At 41.7% G+C, this 24,985-nt stretch overlaps 1 protein-coding gene across 2 annotated transcripts in view; it reads left to right on the top strand.

The window, feature by feature from the left end:
• LOC131261103 (hemicentin-1) overlaps positions 1–24,985 on the top strand; it is a 199,016-nt gene that overhangs the window by 109,447 nt on the left and 64,584 nt on the right. For both annotated transcript variants that reach the window (XM_058263019.1, XM_058263020.1), the window contains exon 2: positions 20,934–21,065. In XM_058263019.1, the coding sequence (XP_058119002.1) occupies positions 20,934–21,065 (132 nt within the window). The remainder of the gene's footprint in view (positions 1–20,933; positions 21,066–24,985) is intronic.

Here is a 24,985-nt window from a genome sequence, read left to right as displayed (position 1 = left end):
TGTTTTTCTCTACCGTATAATTTTCTTGAGCACAGCGGAACCGTCAGCAAATTACACTTCTGTCAATGAGATAATTAACGTAGTCGAACAATTAATCCCTGGAAGGTAGCCACGGTTCGGGCGCCATTATAAAATCTCCACGTCACAATCGTAGCGTCGGTTCTAATTACTGAATATGTTGCTGCATTCAAAGGCAGATCATAGGGTAAGCAAACTGAGCAGCTGCATGGGGTCCGAGTTTTCCAGGGGTTACATCATTTTGGCCCACTTTTTAAATTTAATATTGGATTTTTTTTTATTATTTTGTTACAAATTTGCTTGTTTTATCAAATGCTTGATGAGGTTGTGCATTTATTATTTATTATATATTAAAACTTATATTATGCTTTTTTAAAACTTTTATTATGCTCCAACTTATCTGAATTATGTTTTGATGAAGAACAGGTGCTGTGTTTTTAGATAAAATATGAAATTGTTGCACAAACGTAAATTAAAGAAATCAGTGTAAAGACATATAAGGGGAGGAAAATTCTCGGATTGTTTAAAAACAATGGACATGATTTGCTCATTTTCAAATATATTAGATTTGCTTGTTAATTTTGTTTGGTAAATTTCAAATCACCTCAAAAAATATTCTTATAAAAAATAAAAAATAAACTACTTGTCAATTTGGTTCATAGAAAATTATTTTCGTGAAAAATTATTCCCTTTGCTAATAAAGCTTTGCCAATCAGGCTTTCGACAATGAAAACTTTGCAATGAAATAGGATTACCGAAAATTGTAAATTAATTTAAATTCCATTCATTGTTAAAAATATATGGTCCAGTTGAAAATTAAATTTTATAATTACTATTGGAATATAAAATCGAAAGGTGAATGTATTGGGAAAACCCATTCATACCTGTTTGGAACCCCTAGAACGCCTAATCCGAGTCTGACTGAATTCTCATACCGGCTTCATTTCATAAGAATTTTGTAGTTGAATATATGAGCTAATATATCTACCAGTTCAAACCATATTTCAAGGTGCATGAAAATTATGTTTTATTGCTAACTTTATGCCGCTATAAACTGGATATATTTAATTGATGGGTTTACCCCCTCTAACCCCAAAACCCTAAAGCCTTATCTCAAGCATTATTTCCATTTGCTATCCATATTCCCGAGGCAACTGATCTGCTCCCGAACGGCTGGAGAAACCCATTCCGAACTGCCATTAATTACTTCTCATTAGCTCTCAAGAAGGTGAGCTGCACGAACGGCAGATGCATTAACGTTCGTCGTAATTTTCCACACCAAGACTTGGGGGTCGCAAAAACGTTGGCGGGCTGATTTCGCGACCTTGCGAAAACCTTGGAAAAAGTCTATTGAACCAGCGAAATGTTCCATTTTAATCAAATCAACGCATAAACTGGCAATAAAACTATCGCACGGTGGGCACGGCGGCCCAACCGTCGGCCAACATGCAAGGCCTAGTCCTTCGTTATCTCGGTGGTCTATCCGGGAAGGCACACCGAGGAAGGCGGGCAACCATTTTCCTGCCAACTCCGTCCCATCCGGCGCACTTCTCCCTTCACCTGACGCGACTCGTCTGGGCATCTATCACGCTTCGAAATAATAATTTGTGTCACCGGTAGGACAGGCTGTGCGGTTCGTTTTTTACTTTCGCAAACTCGTCGTGTATCGAACAATGTCGTTTGATGTGGTACAGGAGGTTTTACTTGCGTGTATTCCGCCGATTTGACTACGAGCACGGATCACGTGACGCTCGCGACCGCAAACGATGAAAAAGGCTGAAATTTAAATAAACATGAACAGGGCTTCACACGGAGACTTTTACATCTCGTGTGACCCCCCGTTTGCAAAATAGCCCCCCCCCCACCCGTCGGCCGAGGTTAGAGCAATGAAAAGCCACTCCAATTCAATGTTCTATAGAGATTTATGTGAATTGCTTGGCTTACATGTACGAAAGATGGGATGCCGTCGGCCTTGCTTCAGTTGAGTTCGATTTCTACGGTCAGTTCGACGAATGAACGAGATGTTGTTTTACTCTGATGCCATTGGAAGTGGCCTTAATGGATAAATGGGTTTTGTAAATAATGGAAAATGTCGCGATTGTGCCAATTTGTGTTATATTTTTAGCTTGGAAAAGTTTCATTTCATACAAATTGGTTTTAATTTCATTAAATTTGAGTGGTGTTGGTCTGAACTTGTCCAATTTTGAATTTTTGACTAAACTATAGATTGTAAGATTGTGAGTATAAATAAATCAAGGCTTGAATAATCAACGAATATCCCAACCGAGACGGGACCCTCCCCAGTACGACTAACTGACTGAGAGGACTTTCCACGCACACAAAGGGAAAAAGTTTAGTAACGGTCTTTACGCCAAGGAACTGAAGAATCAATGGTTGATTCTTAGATACTACAAGTTTTTTGTTTAGGCTCACAAATGGAGATATAAAAACGAACAAAATATACCCTTTATGTAAAGAGAATAGTGTGAGTTCCCTTCATTCATGTTCGTTTATAACAAATTGAAATGATGTATTTTTCCAAATCATTACAGTAGTTCCCCGCTTTACGCTAATGTTTGGGATCGAACGTTATAGCGTATGTCGAGTTTTCACTTATAGGGAATTTCCTCTGCCATATCGCTTATACTTCATCTGCCGGGCTAATGTTGCATAATTCTTTCCTTTTTCGAACATCTTCACTATTTCTAACTTTTCTGAAATTATTATAGTACACTTCTTTTGACTACTTTTATTATTTGATGCAATATTAATCTCTTCAGGATTATAGTGCAGCTTAACGAAACATGAATCAACGTGTATTGATTGCGAAAGCAATTCAATAATTTTGGGAATTCTGGCCGTTGCAGTCATGGCCTTTTAACAGCTGTTTAAAACCTATTAAAAACTTCATTCCACCAAAACAAAGTAACATTGACCAAACAGAACTCAAGCAACAACGCAAAACGATATGAACTGTCATTTAAAAAACAATCGCGAATATCGAGTATAGCGTACTGCGGGGATATACTGTATAGTGTTCATCAATCTTTTCGAGATGAATATTTTTATCATAGTTGTAAACCAGCATAAAAAAACTACTAATTTGAAAAGTGAAACATTCATTTGATTTATATCCGCTTCTTTCTAACACCATGTCAAACACCGTGTGTCGCAAGGGAAGTGGAACCTTTTGTTTCCCGACCGTCGGGCGCTCGTTCATCGACGCACCTTGTCAGGAGCAGATTGATGAACGCATGGCGATGGTGTACCTTTTTTCATCCACCTCCACGAAACATCACACAATGGATACAATGGAGGGCATGTAACGCTGACAGGCCGACGAACAATGGCCGCTTCACTCGCAGTGAACAGCGTTAATGAGCCATGTCGGGCGGGGGAAAAATGCTGCAAAAGGTGATGGTGCTGGAAATGCCACTAGGACGCGTGTCGTACGCGAGTACAGATTCGGAAAATCCTTACACACTCCGATGCCGGAAGGCAGAAATCAGGTACGATGAATGGGTTAAACGAGCGAAGAAATGTCTATTTGTCTTCTCCGTTCGTTTGAACCACAATCCACGCCCTCAGACACGCACACACACACACACACACAGAGCCTCGGGCAGAGACCGTATGGCGGTTAACCTACGCACCGGGTCATGTGCTCGCTACTGACAGAAACACGGCAGCAAACAATTGTCAGCGTTGTCATCGGCTTCTTACTGGGCCGAAAGTCACCGTGTTGACTTGGGGAGTAGAAAAAGAAACACACACACACGCACACAAAGATTTGAGGAAAACCCGCTCGAGCGCCGTGCCATTTCTTGTTGATGGCGTTGGAAAAGCGTGCCTCGTGGAAAGGAAAAGCGCTACAGTTCTATGAAAAGGGCACGAGAATTTGCCTGTCAGTTGCGTCCGGGATGCAACGAGTGGCGCGAAACTCGAGGTGTAGATCTTTTACAAATGAATAATTGCTGTTCTAAGGCCCAACCGTCCTCGGCATGACGCACTATGGTATGTTTGGAAGGCGTTCGGCGTGGCAAAAAAGGACATCCGGATCGACGCGCTCGCCGGAATGCGAACGCAGCCGAACGGTTGAATTGCGGGCCACACTTGTGTGTGTGTGTGTTGCCCGGCTTCACCGGGTAGTAAAGGTAAATGATTTTTATTGCTGTACCTTATTACGTTCCGTGACAAAGTAACATTGCACGAATGATGCATAGCGTGGCATCTTTATTATTCTGCCAGTGCCTTATATTTCTTGGCCGATTCCGACCTTTCATTCTGGCTTTTCGTGGCTGTTTTTCTTCGCGAAAGTACAGTAATGTTCAGAGTAAAAAGTATATAAGTCTTAGAAAGTCGGTTTTAGCTCGGGGAAAAAGCTATGCTGCTTTTTTGAGCTGCTTTTCTTCCCACAACACTGCCATCACGCGGTAATAATTCCAGACACTCAATATGTTTTCAATACTAAGGTAAAAGAAACGTTCCCTTGCTTAGATGCATCCGTTCAATGGGGAAAGAAAAACCCGACGAACAAACCATTCCGGTGCGAAGGCGTGTTTTTCTTTGTTTGGATTGAAAATTTTCCAAGTATCCAGGCTTCAGGTTGGGGCTCTTCGGTGAGAAAGGTGCAAAACTGGTGGTAGGAAGATGGAAATAAAGATAAAAAAAACCAAATGGGCTACACATAACCACAATTCTTGCGGCCATAACGGGAGAAAACAATCAAGGGAACATTTTTGGCTCATTTTTCATAAGCATATTACCCGTGTTTTTTTCCTCCATCCTGGCCTGAGTGCGGGGAAGAAGGGAACTGATGGGCCATTGACGGCCAGCCACGATGAACATGCATATTACAAGGCCCTTAGGTGGAGTGTGCGTTCCGCCAATGAAATATGAACCTTTATGGGATTTCCGAGCCATCTCCCGAAGCCTACATGCCTTCGTTCCTCGTGTTGCGTTTTATCTCCTCGAGTCCGTCCGAAGGGGTGGGGGGTGAGGGGGAGTGGAGGTTGAATGATAAAATGGCGGCATGCAGGGCTTCCCTGATGGTGGAAGAGTTTCCAGCAGTGATCATGGACGCCATCCCGGACAACCAAGAGCCAATGAAAAGGATCCTCCCCTGTTGGGATCACTTTTCCCTCACAGCCAATCGCGGGGTGGTGTTCTACGGAAGATGTGGGGGATTTTTTATAGTTCCCCAATATCCAAACTCTCCGAATCCGCTCGCATGTAGAGGCATTCGGAAAGATTTTTTGCCCTCTTCACAAGACAACCCTGGATCCCGGGGAACCAACGTCATAAAAGCCGGCGATGGACGAGCGATCGCTTGCACTCTTTGTTGGCGCTCGTCTGCCGAGAATGGTATGCCGATGGGACCGTGGGACCGTGGCGTGAGTGAAAGGTGAGTCGTAAAATTTGCCCTCAGCATCTCACCACCCACGGGGGATGGATGGACTGGACTGGAATTTGCAATCACACAAAGTCTTCCCGGGACGAAGCCGGTCGTGGGTTGTGCCTTCTGCCGAACACAATCGGGTGGGCCATAAAATAATGGCGACCACCATTCCGTGCGTTCGCACAAGCGGACAACCAGACGCAGGACGTGGCCTGATGGTGCATCTTCCAGAGGTTTCCCGAGCTCCAGCATTGACCCTTGCGGTAGCCGAACGAACTCGCCAACACGGGGGATTCCGCGTAATGGTTCCAAATGCCAGAACCACTTTGGCCCATGGGTGTACACGATCGTGTGGGTGATTTATCAGTGATTGCATTTCGCGGGCCTTCTGCGAATCACATTCGCGTGCAGTACCGCCACGGAGGGCCAAACCGTTCGTTCAGAATCAACTGGCCGAGCTATCCGGTGAGTTTTTATTGAAAACGGATGAGAAATAGCCGAGGGGGGAGGGGTTAGACAATACCGACATTAGCTTCATTCATTACAAGATCTTTAAAACCCGTTATTGGATAACCGTGATTATTGGAATCTCACTCCAAATTAAAAGAAGAAAGGAGAATGTAGAAAAAATGATGAGACCTTCTAACTTTAAAATTGTAAATACTTTTTCTCGCATATCTGGTTCGGTTATATATTTATAGGAAACGAACCTTAAGTCAGTCTTGTCAGTAATGTTAATGAAAGCTTTAGTTCTCACCCACATCTCCACACACGTCTCCGCTCTACCGGCCGTAAAGCCAAACAACCTTAATACAATCTGCCGAAATTACACTCCAGCAGGTCGGTCGGTTTGTGTTTTGTGTCCAATGTCCACCGGCACACGTCAACCGAAATGGAATCGCTGTTACAAAACGCAGCACTCACCCACCGGGCGGAAGTTTATGCATCCTATGGAGGATTTGGAAACATCTTCCCATCCATGGAAGCGTGGTTTGATGGTAGTTACCATGGAATGAGGTTCTACCCTGAGGCGAATAATGCCAATGTGACATTATCGTCAGGGCTCCCAACTTGGCTCGAAAAGTCGACGTGTGTGATAAGTTGGATGAGTGTTTTTGTGGGGAGCGCTAAATGAACGGCTCGTAAAAGTGTGTGGCTCCATTGCGCCATCATTTCACCATCATTTGTATTGTGTTTTGATTGATCCAATCATGGAACCACGAATAAACGAAAACAATGGATATCATAAGAAAAATGTAGGCAGTGGACAATAATTAGGTCTCGTAAACAATCACCATTGCTGCAATGGGATATTGGTTTATTTGAAGATAATCCTAGATCACGATGATGCAGGTATAATGTTAACGTTTTTATGATGATGTATTGGGAATGTTATCAGTTACTTGACCATTTTCATTTAAAGTTTTCAAAGCAAACAAGAAATTGATCGGTCATGAATTGCATAAAATAATGCAAATGGGAAGAAATTGGTAAACCATTGCGAAGTACTAACTAAACCTGCGTGTTACGTTGGTGCGTTTAATGCCTATTTGTTGTGGATGTCATTAAGGTAATTTCCGAATATTCTTGTTTATGCTCTACATATAAAAACAATCTTTAGGGACATGCTTTTGAACAAGTTGTAAATATCTTCTATCCTTTTGCTCATCTTAAGATTTAGAAAGGCATCATAATAATCTAATTTTTCTTTAGAGACATTTTATAAACAACTTTCTGATCACTTGCTCCTTTACAATGCATAAACCAACGCAGTTACGTATTAGATTATCGAATTCCTAATTTGTAGTGTTTAAAATCACTAAAATGAGTCAAATAAATGAGAGATTTTAGTTGCAACTTTTACGTAAGACGCTAATGTTTTAGCCTAACGGACCTATTCGATGCTCATTATGGCAAGACAGATTTATATTTCAATCGCCTAAGGATTGGGTTCTAGTTTTTAGATTTCCAGGAGAAATAGACCATCGCTTTGTTGATTTAAATTTGTATCGTTTAAATGTTCATGAATCTCACAATCAGTTCAGAAAAACAGGACTTTACTGATCCTAACGTTTCACTGTCTATATTCGCCGTTGCGTTTTTGCTTTAATTGTAAAATGCAGCATTATTTAACTAATTGCCTCAGTCGCCACCGCTAACTTTTAAATTTAAAGCCTCACAACTAGACCACTTTGGAGTTAATTTCTCTTCATCTTAGTTAATCTGTTCCTTTGAACTCCCATTTGACTGATTTTCAATCAACATCCTTGACCATTTCGCTTGGAAATGGGTCCTTTTGTATAGTACTTGAAATGTTCCTTTCGTGTTATCAATAGAGGGTTGCTCAGTCGACACCTTCAAATTCGGTGTCGTTCGCTTTGGCAATCTCGAAGGTGGATGACTCTATTCGCGGAAGTGTCACCTTTCGTAAAACATACTTGAAATTTCTTTCTACCGAAGCCAAGCAGCAAATGGAAAGCAAACTTCACTGAATTCGACCTTTCGGTTCGTTTCTTATCTGTAGTATGGTTGAATGATTTTTTCATCAATAAACTTCTACAGAACGTCATCTGAGTGCTTTGGAGTTTTTTTCCAGTTCTGAGAAAATGACAAGAATCATGGGAAGTAAAACGGATTTTGAGGGAATTAGATAAATTTTACTGAGGGTACCTTTTGAGTCGATATGCGTTAATCCTTGAAGGTGCTCGAAAGAAACCATTTGAAACCATGATGCTCGATAGAAACCATGAATCATAACGATATATAAATAACGACGATCGAGGACAGGAAGGATTACAATTCTAATCTCGTATTACATTAAGGAAAGTTAGAGTTTCAAACTTCACTATTTCTGTGAAGATTTCATTGAGTATGGAACATGTTATGTGCGCTTCATTCTGTTGAATAGTTTTAATCTCTCATTGCCTGAATTTTATCTCTCATTTCCTGAATTTTAATTTGAAATTCATTTTGCAATTTTTCTCATACGAATCGTTCCCTGGTTGAAGATTTCCAACAGCTTGCGTGATTAACCAGAATCTCATAATCAGCAGCACTATAAGAGCATCACTAAAGCAGCATTTTGCTTCGAATTCAGCCTGTAAATAACGTGTCCGTGTCGTAATGTACACAAACTGAAGATGAGGTTGTGGCAGCACCCGAAACTAAGCTGCAAGTGGTCGAAAGGAAAACTCATGCAATGTCTGTTAGTAAACGGAAGTTTTTCAATCACCAAACCACATCCACCGAAAAGTACACTCAAGGCAACGCTGCCCGGATTGGTCCTACAAATCGGAATTTAATACCCCGACTCCATACGCTCCAGCTCAATCCCGTAGGGTCACCAGGATCATCGGTTTAGAAGCCGACCCCCGTATAGCTTAACGTTAATCCACCTTCGGCAAACCAGCCACGCGCAAATATGTGAAATTGAGTTGCGAACCACGTATACGACACATACAGTTCCACACGAAAGTCGTCACAAGTTTGGGGTTAGAAAGGTGGTTTGCTATCTGTGGTCGAACTCGCAGGAAAACTGCATCGTCACTCGGCGGGTATGCGGTTTATGTTGGACGTTCAAATTGTCGCTGCTTCGGAGTTGGAGTGGCATTATCATACTGAGAGGTAAACCAAACCAAAAAAGTAAGGGAACATTAATTTGCTTAACCTGTGATCGCGACAGAATCCATTTTGTATAAATTTGGTAGTTCTGCCCATAATATTTACACAATTAGAGTTTTTAATGTAGACAGAACAAGTAAGCGCTACATGGGGAAATGGAAAAATTTGTTCAGTTTCACCGACGGAATGGCCGACCGGTAGACAACGCTCGGGTCGAAAACTGCCACGACACCAGCGCACGGGAGGATTTAATTTTATTTTAATTTGTCCTTCTTGCCAACATTACCTGTGACCTGGCTGGCGATGGAATATTCACCGCTCGTGGGCTCTATTTTCGGTTGGTCGGCAAAACCAGCGGACGGATGCAATCTAGAAGGACCTTGCCCTGGTGTGTCTTTCTTGCTAATGAAATAATTATTATCTTTTGTGCAAAGTTTGGCAGTGCAGAGACGTGTACCCGGTGACAGTACCAAGGCAGGGACGGGCGATAGGCAATAACGACGCTACTGGGGGTAAGGGACACATTGAAGCAAAGGACAATTTTCTTCCATTTTTTAACCGTCCCATCAAGTGTGTGAAAAACGGTTGAGTGAATTTTATTTGCGTTCCCGAAAGTTCGCAGAAGTGAAACTTTACTCATTTTTTTTCCCCCTTCGTAGTCCGCCTTGGCCGAAGTGGTTTCATTGGAGCTTATAGCATTAATTTTTAATGCTAATGTAGCTCAGTAATAGAGATGGAAAACCAGGATCTTTCCTGAAGTTGGTGAACTGGAAACGTTCTGCGTATCTGAGTTGTTTGTAGATTACTTGGATGAAAACAAAGCACAAAGGCAATGTGTGTTTTAATGGAGAACTCGTCGAATGTATTTGCCGTTGTCAATCCGTTGATTTATTGACAATATCATTAAGTTTTCATTTCCTACAAGTCTCATTTACTAGCTCACTAAAAAGGCAATAAGTTTGATTAAAATTTAATTGCGTCGGTTCCCTTTATCCCTACCGGTGAGAATTGCCATTAGTACGACATCGTCGATATTGATTAAAAAATTATCTATTCCCCAATGGAAAAGAAAACCGTACTCAACAGATAAGTGGAAGACCGGAAGCGTCCAACGCATGTGGTTGATGCGTATCCCCGTATAGTTTTTGCTTAGTTATCACTTGTGTTACAAGTTTCACGAACCGGAAGACCCTCCCGGACGCTCCAAGTTTTTAGAATGGGTCGATTTGCCGTGGCAGGGAAGGAAGTGGAGACAACCGGATCAGCAAGAACACCGGTGAATTCTCCGGATCCCTAACCCTTCGCAATGGAGTGTTAATTTGGTTTTTTCGGACTTCCCACCGAGCAAGGTTAAATTAAAACCCAAATGTGATTGAGCATATCTCCACCTCCGGGCGGATCCTGTGTAGGGGAGCTTTTTTTTACTTTGTGCCGCTGCTTTTCCGTGCGGAGAAGGACAAAGTTTTTGTCCGCTCCATGGCTTAGCAGACGCTTCCGACCGAAGCGCAAGTTCCTGGCGGCATGTGGGTTGCTTGGGAAAGTTTTGACCGGTGGAAAACTTTATCCCATCCCCGCCTGCCGATGGAAGCCCTTTGAGGATTGAGCCCACGCTGGTCAGTCGGTGGGATTTCATTTTTTGGGTTTTTTATTTATTTAGTCGGAGCCTGTTTGTGTTGTCCTTGGTTGTTACTTCCTTGTTTGGGAATGAAGAAACTGTGTGTGGTGAGTTTCCATCGGATCGATTACATTCGTCACCGGAAGTCCCTGATTTGTCAAGGGTAGCTTTCAGTCGGAAGTAAGGAAAAAAAGTGGATGGAAACTAGAAAGTACACTCTCATCTCCCGCCGGGACGTTCGTGGTGTGTAAGGAAAACTTTTTCCCAAACCCCCCCAAGACTCGGCGTTGCGTCAACAAAACCCAAGAAGATTGTCCCGATGGTCGGCATCAATGCCGAGTAGGAGTTCGATACAAACTGACAGCGAAGTAGCACGAGCTGCACGAAAATAGCACGATGGCGAAAGAAAAGCGACTGGTCGAACGTACACTGTAAACTGTAAACTGAGACAAAATTTCAGTCCTCTGGTTCGGGTGTTGTTTTTTTCTCCCTTCTCACTGCCCTTTAGGGATCCCAGCACTGATCAACTAGCGAGAGGGAATATAATAAAACAGCAACACTGTAAAATCTATCCAAGAGAAAGTTTACAACATTTTCTACACTTCGTTTTTGCCCCATCTCAGCTGGGTTCTTTAAGGACTTCACTACCACGCTCGTCGGTGGGTGTGGCGGACTTTGGGGAAGTGCTAGTGGACACAAAAACGCAGAACCGGTACACAAAAGTTCACCAAACATTTTGCCTAGAAATGGTGCACACTCTTTCGGGATGGCGCTCGGCACGGCGGAAGGAAGGAAGGAAGGAAGGAAAAAACGGACAAACTTTTCCAAACTGTCCATCCCCGGCACAACCGTTGTTCGCCGGTGGGGGTGGGGCGTTCTGTTCCCTGCCCACTGGCGCGGGCGAGAAAGTAGGGCTGACCGCTCGGAATCAGGTTGACAATGTGCTAGGTGAAAGTTACTTCTGGACATGTGGGAGAAAACGATTGAAAGTTATCACTTTGTACCGCTCATAAACAAACGAAATTTGTTCAACACGGGGATGATTCAGGGAATGTTGTTTGTCTACTTTTCTTTAGCTTTTCTCTCACACATCTGAACAATCATGTTTTGTTATAACTTTCCCTGCACTGCTTCGTTCGAGTACGTCAAGTAATTTGCTATCACTTGACAACGATAGTTTCGAGTTGACTGGTTCAGTTGCTTTGGTTTATGTATTCCAAATTGCTAGTTTTGTGGTTTACATCATCAATCTATTAATCTATGTAACTTCAAATTTGTACCGCTTTAGTTAGATGCAAACATCATAGTCATCATCAACAACATCATTAGTTTTCTTTCTAAAATGGGCAATCATTAGTATTGATCGTTTTTAAATGCATAGAAACGGGTTTCATTGTATCAACAAGTAAGAAGAACTTAAGAACTTATATTTTTTCAACTCAATTTACGTAGTTCAGCAATGGTTAAGAGAAGGAACTTTTGAAATGCTCTTTTTCGCTCCCCTTTCTTTGGTTACTTCTTTAACTACGAGTTTTCTCATCGCTTCCTTCAATTGTACATATTACACCATATTCTTTGAAACTTATTCATAAGTTAAACTAACTTCATCCGATGGAATAACAACATGCATCCGATGTAATGGAAAACAACCGAATAACGCATTTGTTCTTCTAAAACTGGTGCCAAAGTAATTTTTTATCAGATGCATCGAAAATGTCACATTAACTTGTTCAAAATATAGTGAAAATATACTTGACCAAAACATCAAGAGAAAAGCAATAATATGTGAATTAAAGGTAATTAAATTTTATTCTCAAATGACATTCAATTTATTTTTGTAGCATCTGAAAAGCATTTCTTATTACTTTTCCAGTATATAGTTGATTGATTGTGCATTTGAATGACACATTTACCAATTTAAGTAAATTAGTGTAATTGTATAATAAATTTGTCGTCATCTAAACTTAATATATTCATCGTAGAGTCCTATTTATCTGAAAATCAAACGGGTAACTCTAAAAGTGTCACTATAGTCCCGGTGGTCATTGAAACTTCAGAGGAAAACCCCCCTTCCAATCACTACGCAATGATTGTCAACTAAAATAATCAATATCTGTTGCTCCTGGAGAGGAAAATATCGTACCGGAGTGAATTCTTCCTGCCGTGCCGACGTTGCTTAATTTTCCATGAAAATCGGGCCTCGTCATACGTTACCGGCAGTCTTTATTTAAGGCAACATCGACATTACATCGTGTCAACCGAATCATCAAAAGTGCCCCGTGACAAACCCGGCTCCAAAAGCTCGCAAGCGCATATGTGCGGTGGTTCGGAGGGTCGGAGCATCGAACCAATGCATGATTGATACACTTGCAAATGAGAAATTCAATTTCAATTTTTCATCACCAACAACTCCCGCGCGCTGCTCGTGCCCCATGCCGCCGTCGTTCAGTCGACGAAGCCGGCCAATGTTCGTTGTCATCGTTACCGGACGTACCGGTCCATGATGCAGCACCAGCAACCGACAGCTCGCAGGAGTAGTAGCATGCGGAACGTCATCGATCGCATGCTGCACGTCGTAGGCATCCGTCCCGTTCCGGAGCGCCTCGTCAATCTGGCGCACGGCATCGTACCATGGATTTGGTGCACACATTCAACGTTTGCGGCGTTGTGTGTCGTTTCGTTTACTTTCCCTCGTCTGGTTCAAAAAAATGGGGAGACTCCTTTCACTGGAGCGGCAATGGAAGCGTCCCGGAACCGATTCGGATACGAGCAGAACCGCTCGTTCCTCGATAGGCAAAAATCACCGGCTCATGACAACTGAATGTAGGACTGCTGCGGGTTTTGTGCAACGAAACGGATAAACCAGCCGCCAGTCGCATCGACTTCTCCCCCGGCAGGTCCTTGCGCTCGAGAGCATCTTGCTCTTGTTCGAGTGGGTGACGGATGGTTGGCGTGCAGGCTGTGGTAGTTCTGCTTGTACAACTGCACATCAAAGCCGGCTCGAGTGCACCCGCCTGAAGTCAGTCAACGTCGAGCGAGAAGCCCTGCGGGTGTGGCACAAGACGCCACTCAGGGAAGGGGAACTCCAGATAGTGATTGTAAGTAAGTGAGTTGTGTAGAGTCTGTCTGAAAGCATGACGCAACAACAATGGCCAAGATTCGATTGTACCGCTTTGATTTCTTGACTCTTTGAACAAAACGTGGCTCGCAATGGAATCATGCTAGGGATGGGTTGAACATGTAATCTGCTATGGTTGCATTTAATCACTCCAAATTGAAGCTACAAGACCTTTTTATGAATACTGCTTAAGTTACTGCTTCTAACTAAAGTAGGACTATTTTAAAATTATCAAAACCCTAAACAAGTCAGTCAAACAAGTCGTTTTGACATTGTTGTAATGTACTCGTTATCTAAAAAACGTTTTTGTAAAATAAAATGTTATTTAAATATACGTCTTCTGGAAAATTAAAAAAATAACCTGCTTGACATAGGGATTGAAGCTTGTTGGAAACCCGCCGGTTGGGCAGCGTCATCGTTCATACGGCTAATAAAGTCATCAGTGCCTCAAACAACTCGCCCCGGGTGCGACTTCGAACAACGTACTATTTTGCGTTTAGTTGCACACCGCTCAACTTAGCCCGGTCAGCATCAAACACTTCGGTTTCGTGATAAATCATCATCACCGCCGGAATGGTACCGAATGGCACGGACTGCGGCACCGTTTGCGCACGGGGTCAAACTGTCCCCGTTTCGCTTACGATAGCGATTAATTTTCCCATAAATTTTAATTATCTACAACATGTTATTAAAATAATCACGAGCAGCTCTCGTGGTCGATTCCCGGTGCGTATCCTTACTCTCCGTTCCGGTAGTGTTGGGGCTGATGGTGGTGGTGACGTCAGGCACGAAGGGGGTGCCGTGCTGGCGGCGAGCTTTTATTTGACGCTTTCCGCCTGTCGTTTAGCGCCTGTTTTATGATGTGTTCGCCTATCAACCCAACGGCTGGGACTGGTCGAGGCATGCGATCCGTGATCGATCGACCGAAAGCAGCAGGTATCCGGCAGCCTCTGCCGGTGCGCGGTTTTATCGACGCTAGAGAAAACGTGGTCACGAACACGCACCGGCAGGTTATAAACTGGTTGCGATTTGCATTCATCGACCGCCCCCGGTGGAAATGGGATCCGAATGTTATGAATGCGTTTATGGAGTGAATGGTTTGCAGGTGGAATTTGAATAGCATTATTAGTTCACTCTATACCAGGGGTCGGCACAGTTTTAACTAAAAGGGCCAGACAAGAAAAATAAGCCTGACTCTGCGGGCCATATTCACCAAACAAATATCTTAAATAAGGTGATGTAGCGAATAAAGTCATACTTATACATTTTTGCAAGCGAATCTTAAAATAAAACAATAAACAATGAAGATATTTCAGAAGTTCATAGGTTTTTATTTCTGACCTGAAATTATTCTATCAAAACGAGGGTCTAATTGTGTACATCCTGCAATTAAAACGGATTGTAAATGATCGTCGGTTAGTGATGATCTGTAATGTGATTTTACATAGTTCATTTTTGAAAAAGTTTTTTCACATAAATATGTACTACCAAAAATAGATATGAAAGATCTTCCAAATGATTTGAGGTTACTATATTCCGCTTCCGGAAGCATTTTATAAAAACTGACAAGATCCATATTATTGAACTTATTTTTGAGCGTTTCATCGTTTTGTAATTCTATTATTTCTAATTGTAATTCGGATGGAACCTCGTTCACTACACAATTAAAGGGGTTTTGAAAACATAAAAGATTTTTTGAATTCGAATCCACGTCTGCAAAGCGCTGTTGTAATTGTTCCCTAAGATCTATCAAAATTTCAGAGGCAAAATTATTAGGGAAAGGCGCAGTTAACGAAGCCTGTAGTGTTTTGCAACAGGTGAAATGGTCAAAATTATTTGATGCGACTTGGGTTTTGAACAATTCAAATTTTTGCCTATAAGATTTTACCAACGAATACATTTCACAAATTAATTTTGTTTCACCTTGCAATTTCAAATTAAACTTATTAAGATAACCTACGATATCGGTGACAAACGCTAATTTCCAAAGCCATTCCTCATTTGATAGTACTGCTTGTTGTGGATAGTTTTTTTCTTTTAAAAAAGCTGCTATTTCTTGTCTTAATTTGAAAAACCTAAGCAGAACTTCTCCGTTACTAAGCCATCGTACAGCAGTGTGGTATGGGATATCCGTATAGTCGGATTGAATTTCTCGTAAGAATTCTCGAAACTGGCGATGGTTTAATCCCCGAGAACGGATAAAGTTCACCATAGGAGACACTACTTCAACTACACTTACGACATTTGCAATTTTGGAACAAAGAACTTGCTGGTGGATAATGCAGTGTATTGCTATAGGATTTGGACAATTTAGCTCTTTACAAGCGTTAAAAATATGTCCCATTAATCCTTTCCCTGTTCCACACATGTTTTTAGCACCGTCCGTTGTTACCGCCTTCAGCTTATCCCATTGCAAATTAAAATTTTTCAAAGAAATTTCAACCTCCTTGAATATGTTTTCACCAGTAGTCCTATCATGGATACTTTGCATAGACAGTAATTCTTCAGTAATTTCAAACTCACTATCAACTCCTCTAATAAAAATGAGTAGTTGTGCAGTATCAGTAACGTCTGTGGATTCGTCGATAGTCAACGAAAACCAATGAAATTTCGACACTTTTTCTTTTAATTGTACCCCGATATCTTTACTTATTTCTTCTATTCTTCTGACGGTTGTTCGAGCAGAAAGTGGAATAGTTTCAAACAATTTTTTCTTCTCTGGGCATAATTCCTCTGCTGCCATTACCAAACATGATTTGATCAATTCGCTATTCGTGAAGGGCTTGCCATGTTTTGCTATTAAATGAGCTATTCTAAGGCTGGTTTTAGTTATTGATTCGTTTTCACTTTTGATATTAACGAATAAATTACGTTGTGCAGATACACCCCGATTCATAGCTTCAAATTTTTGCACCCGTTCAGTTTCGGAGAGATTTGAATATTTTGATTCGTGTTTAGTCTGGTAATGGCGTCGAATATTGTATTCCTTGCATATTGCAATTACGTCGTTGCAAAGCAAACACGTTATTTTACCGTTGAATTCTGACACGAAATACTGCACATTCCATGTTGGATTAAAAACACGATTTTCTAAATCAATTTTTCTTCTCTTCTGTGTCGTAGACATGGTTAGGCTGGTGAATTTGAATAGTATGTCAATTATCAACTTGATCACGACAACGGGAATGTACAAGCAAACTAGTCAGCGAGTAAAACGGTATGTCCTTCACGGTTAGTGCACCTACCGCAGACTGATATCGCTATCGAAAACGAGCACGAAATGCACGAAACAATGTGAAAAGCAATGAAGAAAGCGAAAGCTTGGTAGAACGCGAGAGATATGTAGAGACAGCGTGATGTGTGCGGCTTAAACACTAGAAATGGAGAATGTGGGGACGAGTCGAAGTTTGCTTTGAGCAACTTCGCCGATCGCCACTTGCGAACAGCATATCCCATTTCACTCTACCTACCGAAATAACCCGCCAGTGCTATGCCCCACTTTTTATATTTGTTTCTCGCTCAACATGTATTGAATGATTCTTGTTGAGTAGCCTGTCTTTTGCGAATTCTTTTGGTCACCTTCTACCAAGTTCGAGCACCGCGCATCGGTAATCGTTTGGCTAACGGTAAAGTTATCAAAATATTTGGTTCATTCGTTCAAAAAACAGAAACAACACAATTGATGTTGGTTTTGATTGTTACCAAAATTTTCACGCGGGCCGGATGAAATCAGCTGGCGGGCCGGATTTGGCCCGCGGGCCGGACTTTGCCGACCCCTGCTCTATACGACCAACATGCATTGGCCGATGAATTTCTTCTACTCTGAACAAATCGATTGTCGGTTACTAACTGCTTCTCTAAATAATTGGGTCATTTTATGTGAATACAAATGTGTATAGAAAAGGTTTTTAAATTATACTTTTAGATACACAACTGTAGTTTTGTATTGTTCATACAATTCAACTTAAAAGGATACCTTCGGTTATTTACGATAGAAACGAAAAAGGAGTTTTTTCTAAAATTTATTTGCTCTTGCTGCTTTCACATCTTTGGCAATAATTTTATTTTATTTCAACAAATTGTTATTGTACTGACTATTATACAGTCTCAATTTGCTTTGCGTCAAATTTTGCTGTTTACTATGGTCAATTATTGGGTTTAATTCATTTCTACTGATTACTAGTTTTGTGTTTTTTAAAACTACGTATTTACTACTTATTTAAAAAGATTAACGTGTTATGAAAAGAAAAAAATAAAAAAATGATAGTAATCTTAAAATAAAACCACACATCATGACTGCTTTACGATAAAAAGCCGATCCGGTCGGTGGGTCTCTAAACTGAAAGGGGCGTACATATTTTCTTTACCATTATACAGTTGGTAGCGTTCGCACGACTTCATCACCGTCAGGTACCCACTCGCACTCTCTTTTTCCGACGTAAAGACAATCAGAAAATCTCATTACGCCACTTCTTTGCAACGGTAAACCATATTATCGAAACATTACATGGTGATTAAACTTTTCATTCTCCGTCGACCAAGAGGGATCGTCTATCCCGCCCGATTCCTCCGTTGGGCACTTCATCATCATCATCATCATCATCATCATCAGCATCATTCCCTCGCTGTACCATCTCTTCAACGTTCCTCGTGGTGGTGTGCTTGAGAAAAGCTCACCGCTCATTGGCCAGTCGTTTCTTTCCGTCGCGGATTCACCATCATCTTGCACCGAGCATAATCATGAAGTTGAATCCCTCGACGATCATTGTTCGGAATGCTTGACGGGGCGAAAGAACGAAGGGAAAATCGTAAACGCAAAAAGAAACTTTTCCATTTTCCTACGCACAGTGGGCCTTGGACTGTAAATGGCGAAAGTTTTTTCTTTTACGTTTGTCGTATGGTGAATATATAGAAAGCGAACTAACGAAAGAAGAAAAAAAGGATAATAAACTCTCAAAAATGTTAGGTTGAAGGTGGACTGCTTCTCGATGTGTTCTTTATTTGATCTGAATTGTGATAACACTCTTAACACTCGAGGCGTTTTTATTTCTCTCTTGAAAAAACTACACAATATTCATCATTGTGTTTTGATTTTCTACGCAAAACGCTTAAAAGATAGTGAAAATCATATGATAACGAATGCAAAAGCGACCACGATTCTTTTGTGCGGACAAAATTGAATCCGATTTTTTTCAGTTTTGCAAAATGTTTTACATTCACAGTGTTGCTTCGGTTTAATTAAACCTGATCGAAAAGCAACAACGAACCTTTATAAACATGACAAATTCATGTCACTGAAAAGGATGACAGATTCATTAAAAGGTTTTGTGTTATCCGTGATTCAACATCGTATACTCTGAACGAACCATTCTAAAAACATTCAATCAAATTTAATTTTTTACCAATCAAACGTGTCAACTGTTGCCGATTATATATTACTTTCAAAAGGCAGTGATTCTTTCGTATTTTAGACTTGATTTTATTTTTACATAACACATTTAAGTTATTTTGTACGAGCTATGTTTTAATGATTCACTTTACATTTGCTCTTTGTTGTTTAAAAATTTCTCTAATTTAGTATTTTACAATACCAACGGAAATTTCCAGCTCAACAAACAATCATTTGCATTATTTAAGCAAAATAGGATAAAATTAAACATGATTCATTCTTACTTCAACTGCCATGGAAAAGTAGGCAAACTAAAAGCGTATTCCATCTCTACTTCGTCGAAACCTGCATGCTTAGCTAGAGAAAAGTGGATCCACAGGACTCTGACTACGTAACCACGATTGTCCCCCTGCGAATAATTACAGCAGCATTAAATTAGAAAAGGCAAATTTACAGAATTGCCGTTCGGCATATTGCCAAAGAAACTGGAGTGAAAAAAATAGAATGAAATAAAAAAAACATCGTTACAAAAAGGTGCATTATTAATTACAGACGTAAAGCATCAGGCGAACAGTTAGCCGTTGCGGAAAGTTTTCCCAGGTGGCAACGTCAAGCTGTTCTGGCGTGGTTCGTGGAACCGCGGGAATAATTATCATGTAATTCAGTCGACAGGCGACGTGCCTGGAAATGACAAAGCTGAATATTTTTTCTATATTGCTTATTATTTTAACGCTTCTCATCATTCGTGCATTTTTCGTAAGCAAATTAAATAAACACTTATTTGAAACTTAAATTAAAATACAACCATGTTTGACGTTCACATTCACAAGGAATCTTGAGTTTTTCATCGTGTTCAATAATCTTTCGACTAATGGTGAAAGTTTCCGTATCAACTCCTACGTGGAAAACCGACCTAATTTGTATGTCTATTACATTGTTAAGCACAGCACAACTGCTCGCTTTTGGGCTTAGCACGAATCAACTATAATCGATGTCGAGACGCTACGGCCACATGATTTCGCTCACTTAGCCAAACGCGCGCACAGACCCGACTGGCACCGCTAATGAATGTGTCAAATGTAATATCCTTTGGTTGCCTTTATCGTGCTGAATTGTGTCTGACAAGTGCGTAATTCGATTAGTGCGATTCGTAGGTTCTTTTCGGCACCTCGTCCAGGACCAAATATCGTTTATTTCGTTAAAAGAAAAAGCGGCCAGGGTGAGTTGATCACTTCTTTCGCCGGGCGCCTCTCCGGGTGTTACGATTCCGGTCGATTGACACGTTACGATTTTACTCACGTTCTGCGTTCATCGCCAACTTTCCTCGTTAGCAATCGATGGGCAAAAGATCGATGGATTTTCTCACGGCCATCCCCACCGCAAGCCACCCCCGATAATTGATTTCATTTTTCCGCGAAGGCGAAGCGGTTCGATCGAGCGAGCCCGGGTGAGCTTACGGCAGGTCACGAAATCTGTGCTGTTGTTACGCGATGTGAAATTAACCATCGTTAACGCGAGCCGTGAGCCACGTATAGATTTTCGGAGATTTAATTACCGCTGTTCAAGCTCTGGATGTTTCTAGGTCACGGTTTGTCGCGTAAATGTAGTGGTAGAATAATTTAACGTGTTACGCAGAATGATGTAAACTATGAGAGATGATCAAAACGTATTCGATTTTATGATGAGTAAAGTGTAAACTAAATGAAAAACAGAATCATCTGTAACAAAAATGTAATGATCGTTTATCTCTCTTATTTTTCATTTCCTTTTCCAGGCAGCAGCAGCAGCAGTAAGAGCAGTTCGTCGCCAAACAACGGGCTGGTGCCACGGTTTATCTCTAGGGGGCACACTTACCGGGCGGTGGTCGGGGACACCCTTGTGCTACCGTGCGAGGTTGAAAATCTGGGTAAGTAAGCAAATGCAGGAAAGTTTTTTGACCATTTTCCTCAACTTTTACTTAGATGGACTGCGAAAAGAAGTTAATAAAACATTCCAATTTGGGTTGAACTTGCACACTTGGACTTCCAGAACCTTGGTTGCATGAGAGTGTAAGCAAAAGAATGAAGGTTCAATTCGGATTGAACGATAAAATTCATGTTAATCTCTTTTGTAAATTACAATGCTTTTGAAAATGATATTGGATTGGTATGAAATACGTCTGCATTTATTAAGATTCCACAAGTTATTCTATGATTTCTTGAGTCGAGTCGATCAGTTCAACATTATTAATATTTGATACCGATGAACTTACAAATTCAATAAACTTGAGCGTGGCAGAATAAATCACAATGAAAAGTGAACAACAGGGAACGTTTCGTGCAATTTACAATAAGCATTAAGAAATTATTTCCCTTTGCATGCACTGGTGTGGAAACTCTTTGTGTTAAATTAATCTCCTTTTTTTCAAGTTCAGACGAAGTAAGTCGCTTTAATTTTTCGTTTGAATCCTCTTTCGAGTAGGTACCGCTCGAGAAGCCCTTTTTCATTCGTTCGGACATTTTAGCTGCAGGTGCAATCCAATGAAAAACATATCCGAAGAACTTCAGCCTTTTCATCCCACGACCAGCCGCTTCCCGCGCGCCCAACCGCCCCCCCGTGCGTGTTATCGCCAAACAAAAATACACCCTTTGGCCAAGATATACCGCAAACATGTGTGATTGTATGTTTTCATTTCCACCCGGGATTGTGTGCTGCGGTGCGAAAGTGCAGACTCGCGGATGAATGGTGGAAGGTGGCGAGGGGTGTAGTACTTCGGTTTGCGAAATTTATGTGATTCATGTTGAACGGATGAATAAAATCATAACGACCGTAGTCGTGGGCATACAAAAAATGCGTACGGAGGAAACGGGAACAACCTTCCCCACCGTATTATCCCGTCCCGGATTGGAGTGGATCAGCGTCATCAAAGGGACGCAGTAATGCCCGGCGAGTGGAGCTTTGTGGGACCATAAATAAAGAAATGCAAGACAGGACACACCTCTACAAACTGCACGAATGTGTGACGATGCACTTTGTTGTGGTGCTTCGCGGGATCGCGGGTCGCAGAAGCCAAACAAAAAGCAATTGAACGCACTTCGACGAACCTGAGTGCGGTGGTCAAACCGACGGGACTGGTCGGGTGAATGAAGTACGAAGGAAAATAAAGAACCACGTGGAACCACGTCGGGTGGGGGACCGATTTTAAAGGCGCATAAACAACCACCGAAGGAAAAACAACAACCACCAACATCCAACGCAATCCAATGTTGGTGTTAGCGCTGCGGAATCGATTTTGCTAGCTCGTACCGTTGTGTGTGGGAAATAAAATAAAATCGGCCATACCGACAATTTTGCGGATCAACGTGTGGTCAGCCGGGAATGGTGAGATTTTGCAGCATTGATGTTTAAATCGAGTCGATTGTTTTTTAACGCGCCCGTCGAACATTCCAGTGGTGGGCGAATCGAATGATGTCGAAACAAAATCCGTATTCAATCACTAGCGTAACATGGATCTTCGTATGGTTTTATCGAGAATATTTACTTTTAAATCGATTAAAAAGTCCGCATAAATCTGCCGCTAGCGAACAATGGGTTTGGATGAATTTTTATCCTCTTTAAAGCTCGGTACGCATTGTCTGATTATTTTTATACATTCAAATATTCTCGTGAGGCACAAATTTTATTCCAAAAATATCATTTCAGGAATTTCCGACTCTGACGGAAACTTACCGTACGTCCCATAATCCGGGCACTCATCAACAAGGATGAACCATTGAGCAGAGGTTCGTCGCTCGAGCAAAGCATCTCCGACCGGGGTGGGTTGTTGTTTCTGCTAAATCGCGATAAATCTCCAAAAAGCTACGATTAATTGTGGGCAACGTGGCGCTTATAGCTAAGACAGAGGGGGTGGAAAATGGAAGGTGATTAACCGGGAAGTCACGGCTATGTCAGCGTCAATTAGAGCAGTTCTGTCAGAACTCTGATTTGATTAATGAAATGTGCCGTTATTATCCGCCGAATTTCGTTTTAATCCCTTGAGCTGACAATTTTGTTGCTTGTAAGTGTGCAGGCATGTTGTCAGCAAATTATCAAATGATTGGAATTAAGGCAAGCAAAGGATAAGACATAGGCAAACTAGCTCACTGTCATTCGGTGTTGAGACTTTGTCGGAAAGTAACCCGTTGTTGAAAGTATCATGCAAACAGTCAAAAACTGGAATTATTTTACTGTTCGTGTCACTCGTATGGAAACTTCGCTTTATCGCGCGTTTCGTCAATGTTCACCAAAACGGAATGAAAGTACAATGCAATTGGTTTAATTAGATTTCACTTTGCTTCCATACGCTGCCTCATTGTTGATTATGTTTTGCTTCTATACTTTGCCTCATTGTTACTTCAAAAAAGATATAAAGAGACATCCATCCAGAAAAGGCTTCAAAATATACAAGAAGAACGCCATTTTCATCAAAAGAGAAATGAAATGGATGACTGCTTTGGAGCAGCACGTTTTCTTGACAAATGCGCCGTGTCAAGCGGATTAGCAGTGTCGCTCATTTATCTCGTCCTTGGATGAGTGTTTTGAGGAAAAAACGTGTAGTATTTTGACAAGGGTTTGTACAAATATCAGCTCCATTCTGTGGCGCCCAACAAACGACATTACCATGACCCAGTAACACGGAGTCGGAGTCGGGAATGATTTTCTTCTGATTGATACTGAGTAAACTTAAACGGTGGGTTTTTGTAACTTTCCATATTTTTTTCCTTCTCGAAGGTCTATTTGCTCCACGTGTGCACGCCATTGCCCGGGGGCTCGTCTAAATATGGCAAATTGATAGCCTTCGGCTTTATCTCGCACACTCGTCGTAAATATCGATGGGGGCGCCTGGTGGTTTTCGTTGACTTCTGTGACATCGCACAAAGGAAGTAGAAGAAAAAAAAACGCCGTCACGTGCGACACGCATCCCGTGGGGAATGTTTTCCACCAAAAACCACAAACGACGGACCCTCCGGTAGCGAATATGCGGCGAAGTGCGTTAGCAAACGGTACGTCGCAACGGTCCACCCGGGCTAATCTGTTTACATTCGATTTTGATTTATCCCTTAATGTTCGGACCGTCCGGAGTGTTCGGTACGAGCTGCTCGCTTCTGGGCGCTTCTTGCTCTGGTTCCGGAAGTCAATAACGCATCCGGGATGTCGCACCCCTGCGGAGGCCAGGCCACGCGAGAGTGATATTTATGCGGCAGCCTGTGATAAATGGTCCACGAAAATACGCGTCACTGGAAGGACCTAGATTTGGGCGACCGTTTGTTTGGTGGTTTGCGGTGGCCTTTCGCCTTTTCCGGTACAAGCCGTGACACCCGTGCGACAGAAAGATTTAGGCCGACCCTGGGTTAGTGCGCTGCGGTTCCGGGGTGAATAAAGCAAATCATCGCACACTCATCATTCATCATCTTAAACGGTGGCTTTTTCGGGCGAGATTCTGTCACGTTCGAATACCTCCCGGGTACTTGAGACCGGGTGAAGGTTGAAAGTGCTGTCATTTATGGCCATTGCTGGGAGTATGTTTTTAACGCAAACGGGTTTATAAAATTGTAGCGCACCAAATACCAAATACACTCACTTTACTTTTGTGTGACACTAAGCTAAAAAATAGGTTTAATTGCTTGTTACTACTACATCATCCTCATACTACTACGCGTACTCTACGCGAAGTAATGAGTTCTTATATGTGAATCCAACCTCAACGAGGTACGCAGACAATGCTCCGATACTCTCAATGTGTCGTTCTGTGAATAAGTTTAGCTATATAATTGATGTGTTAAGGACTTATGAATTCAATGTTAGAGT

The sequence above is a fragment of the Anopheles coustani genome, chromosome 3 (assembly GCF_943734705.1).
Source record: "Anopheles coustani chromosome 3, idAnoCousDA_361_x.2, whole genome shotgun sequence".
NCBI classification, from domain to species: Eukaryota; Metazoa; Arthropoda; class Insecta; order Diptera; family Culicidae; genus Anopheles; species Anopheles coustani.
This window is presented reverse-complemented; position numbering and strand designations above follow the sequence as displayed.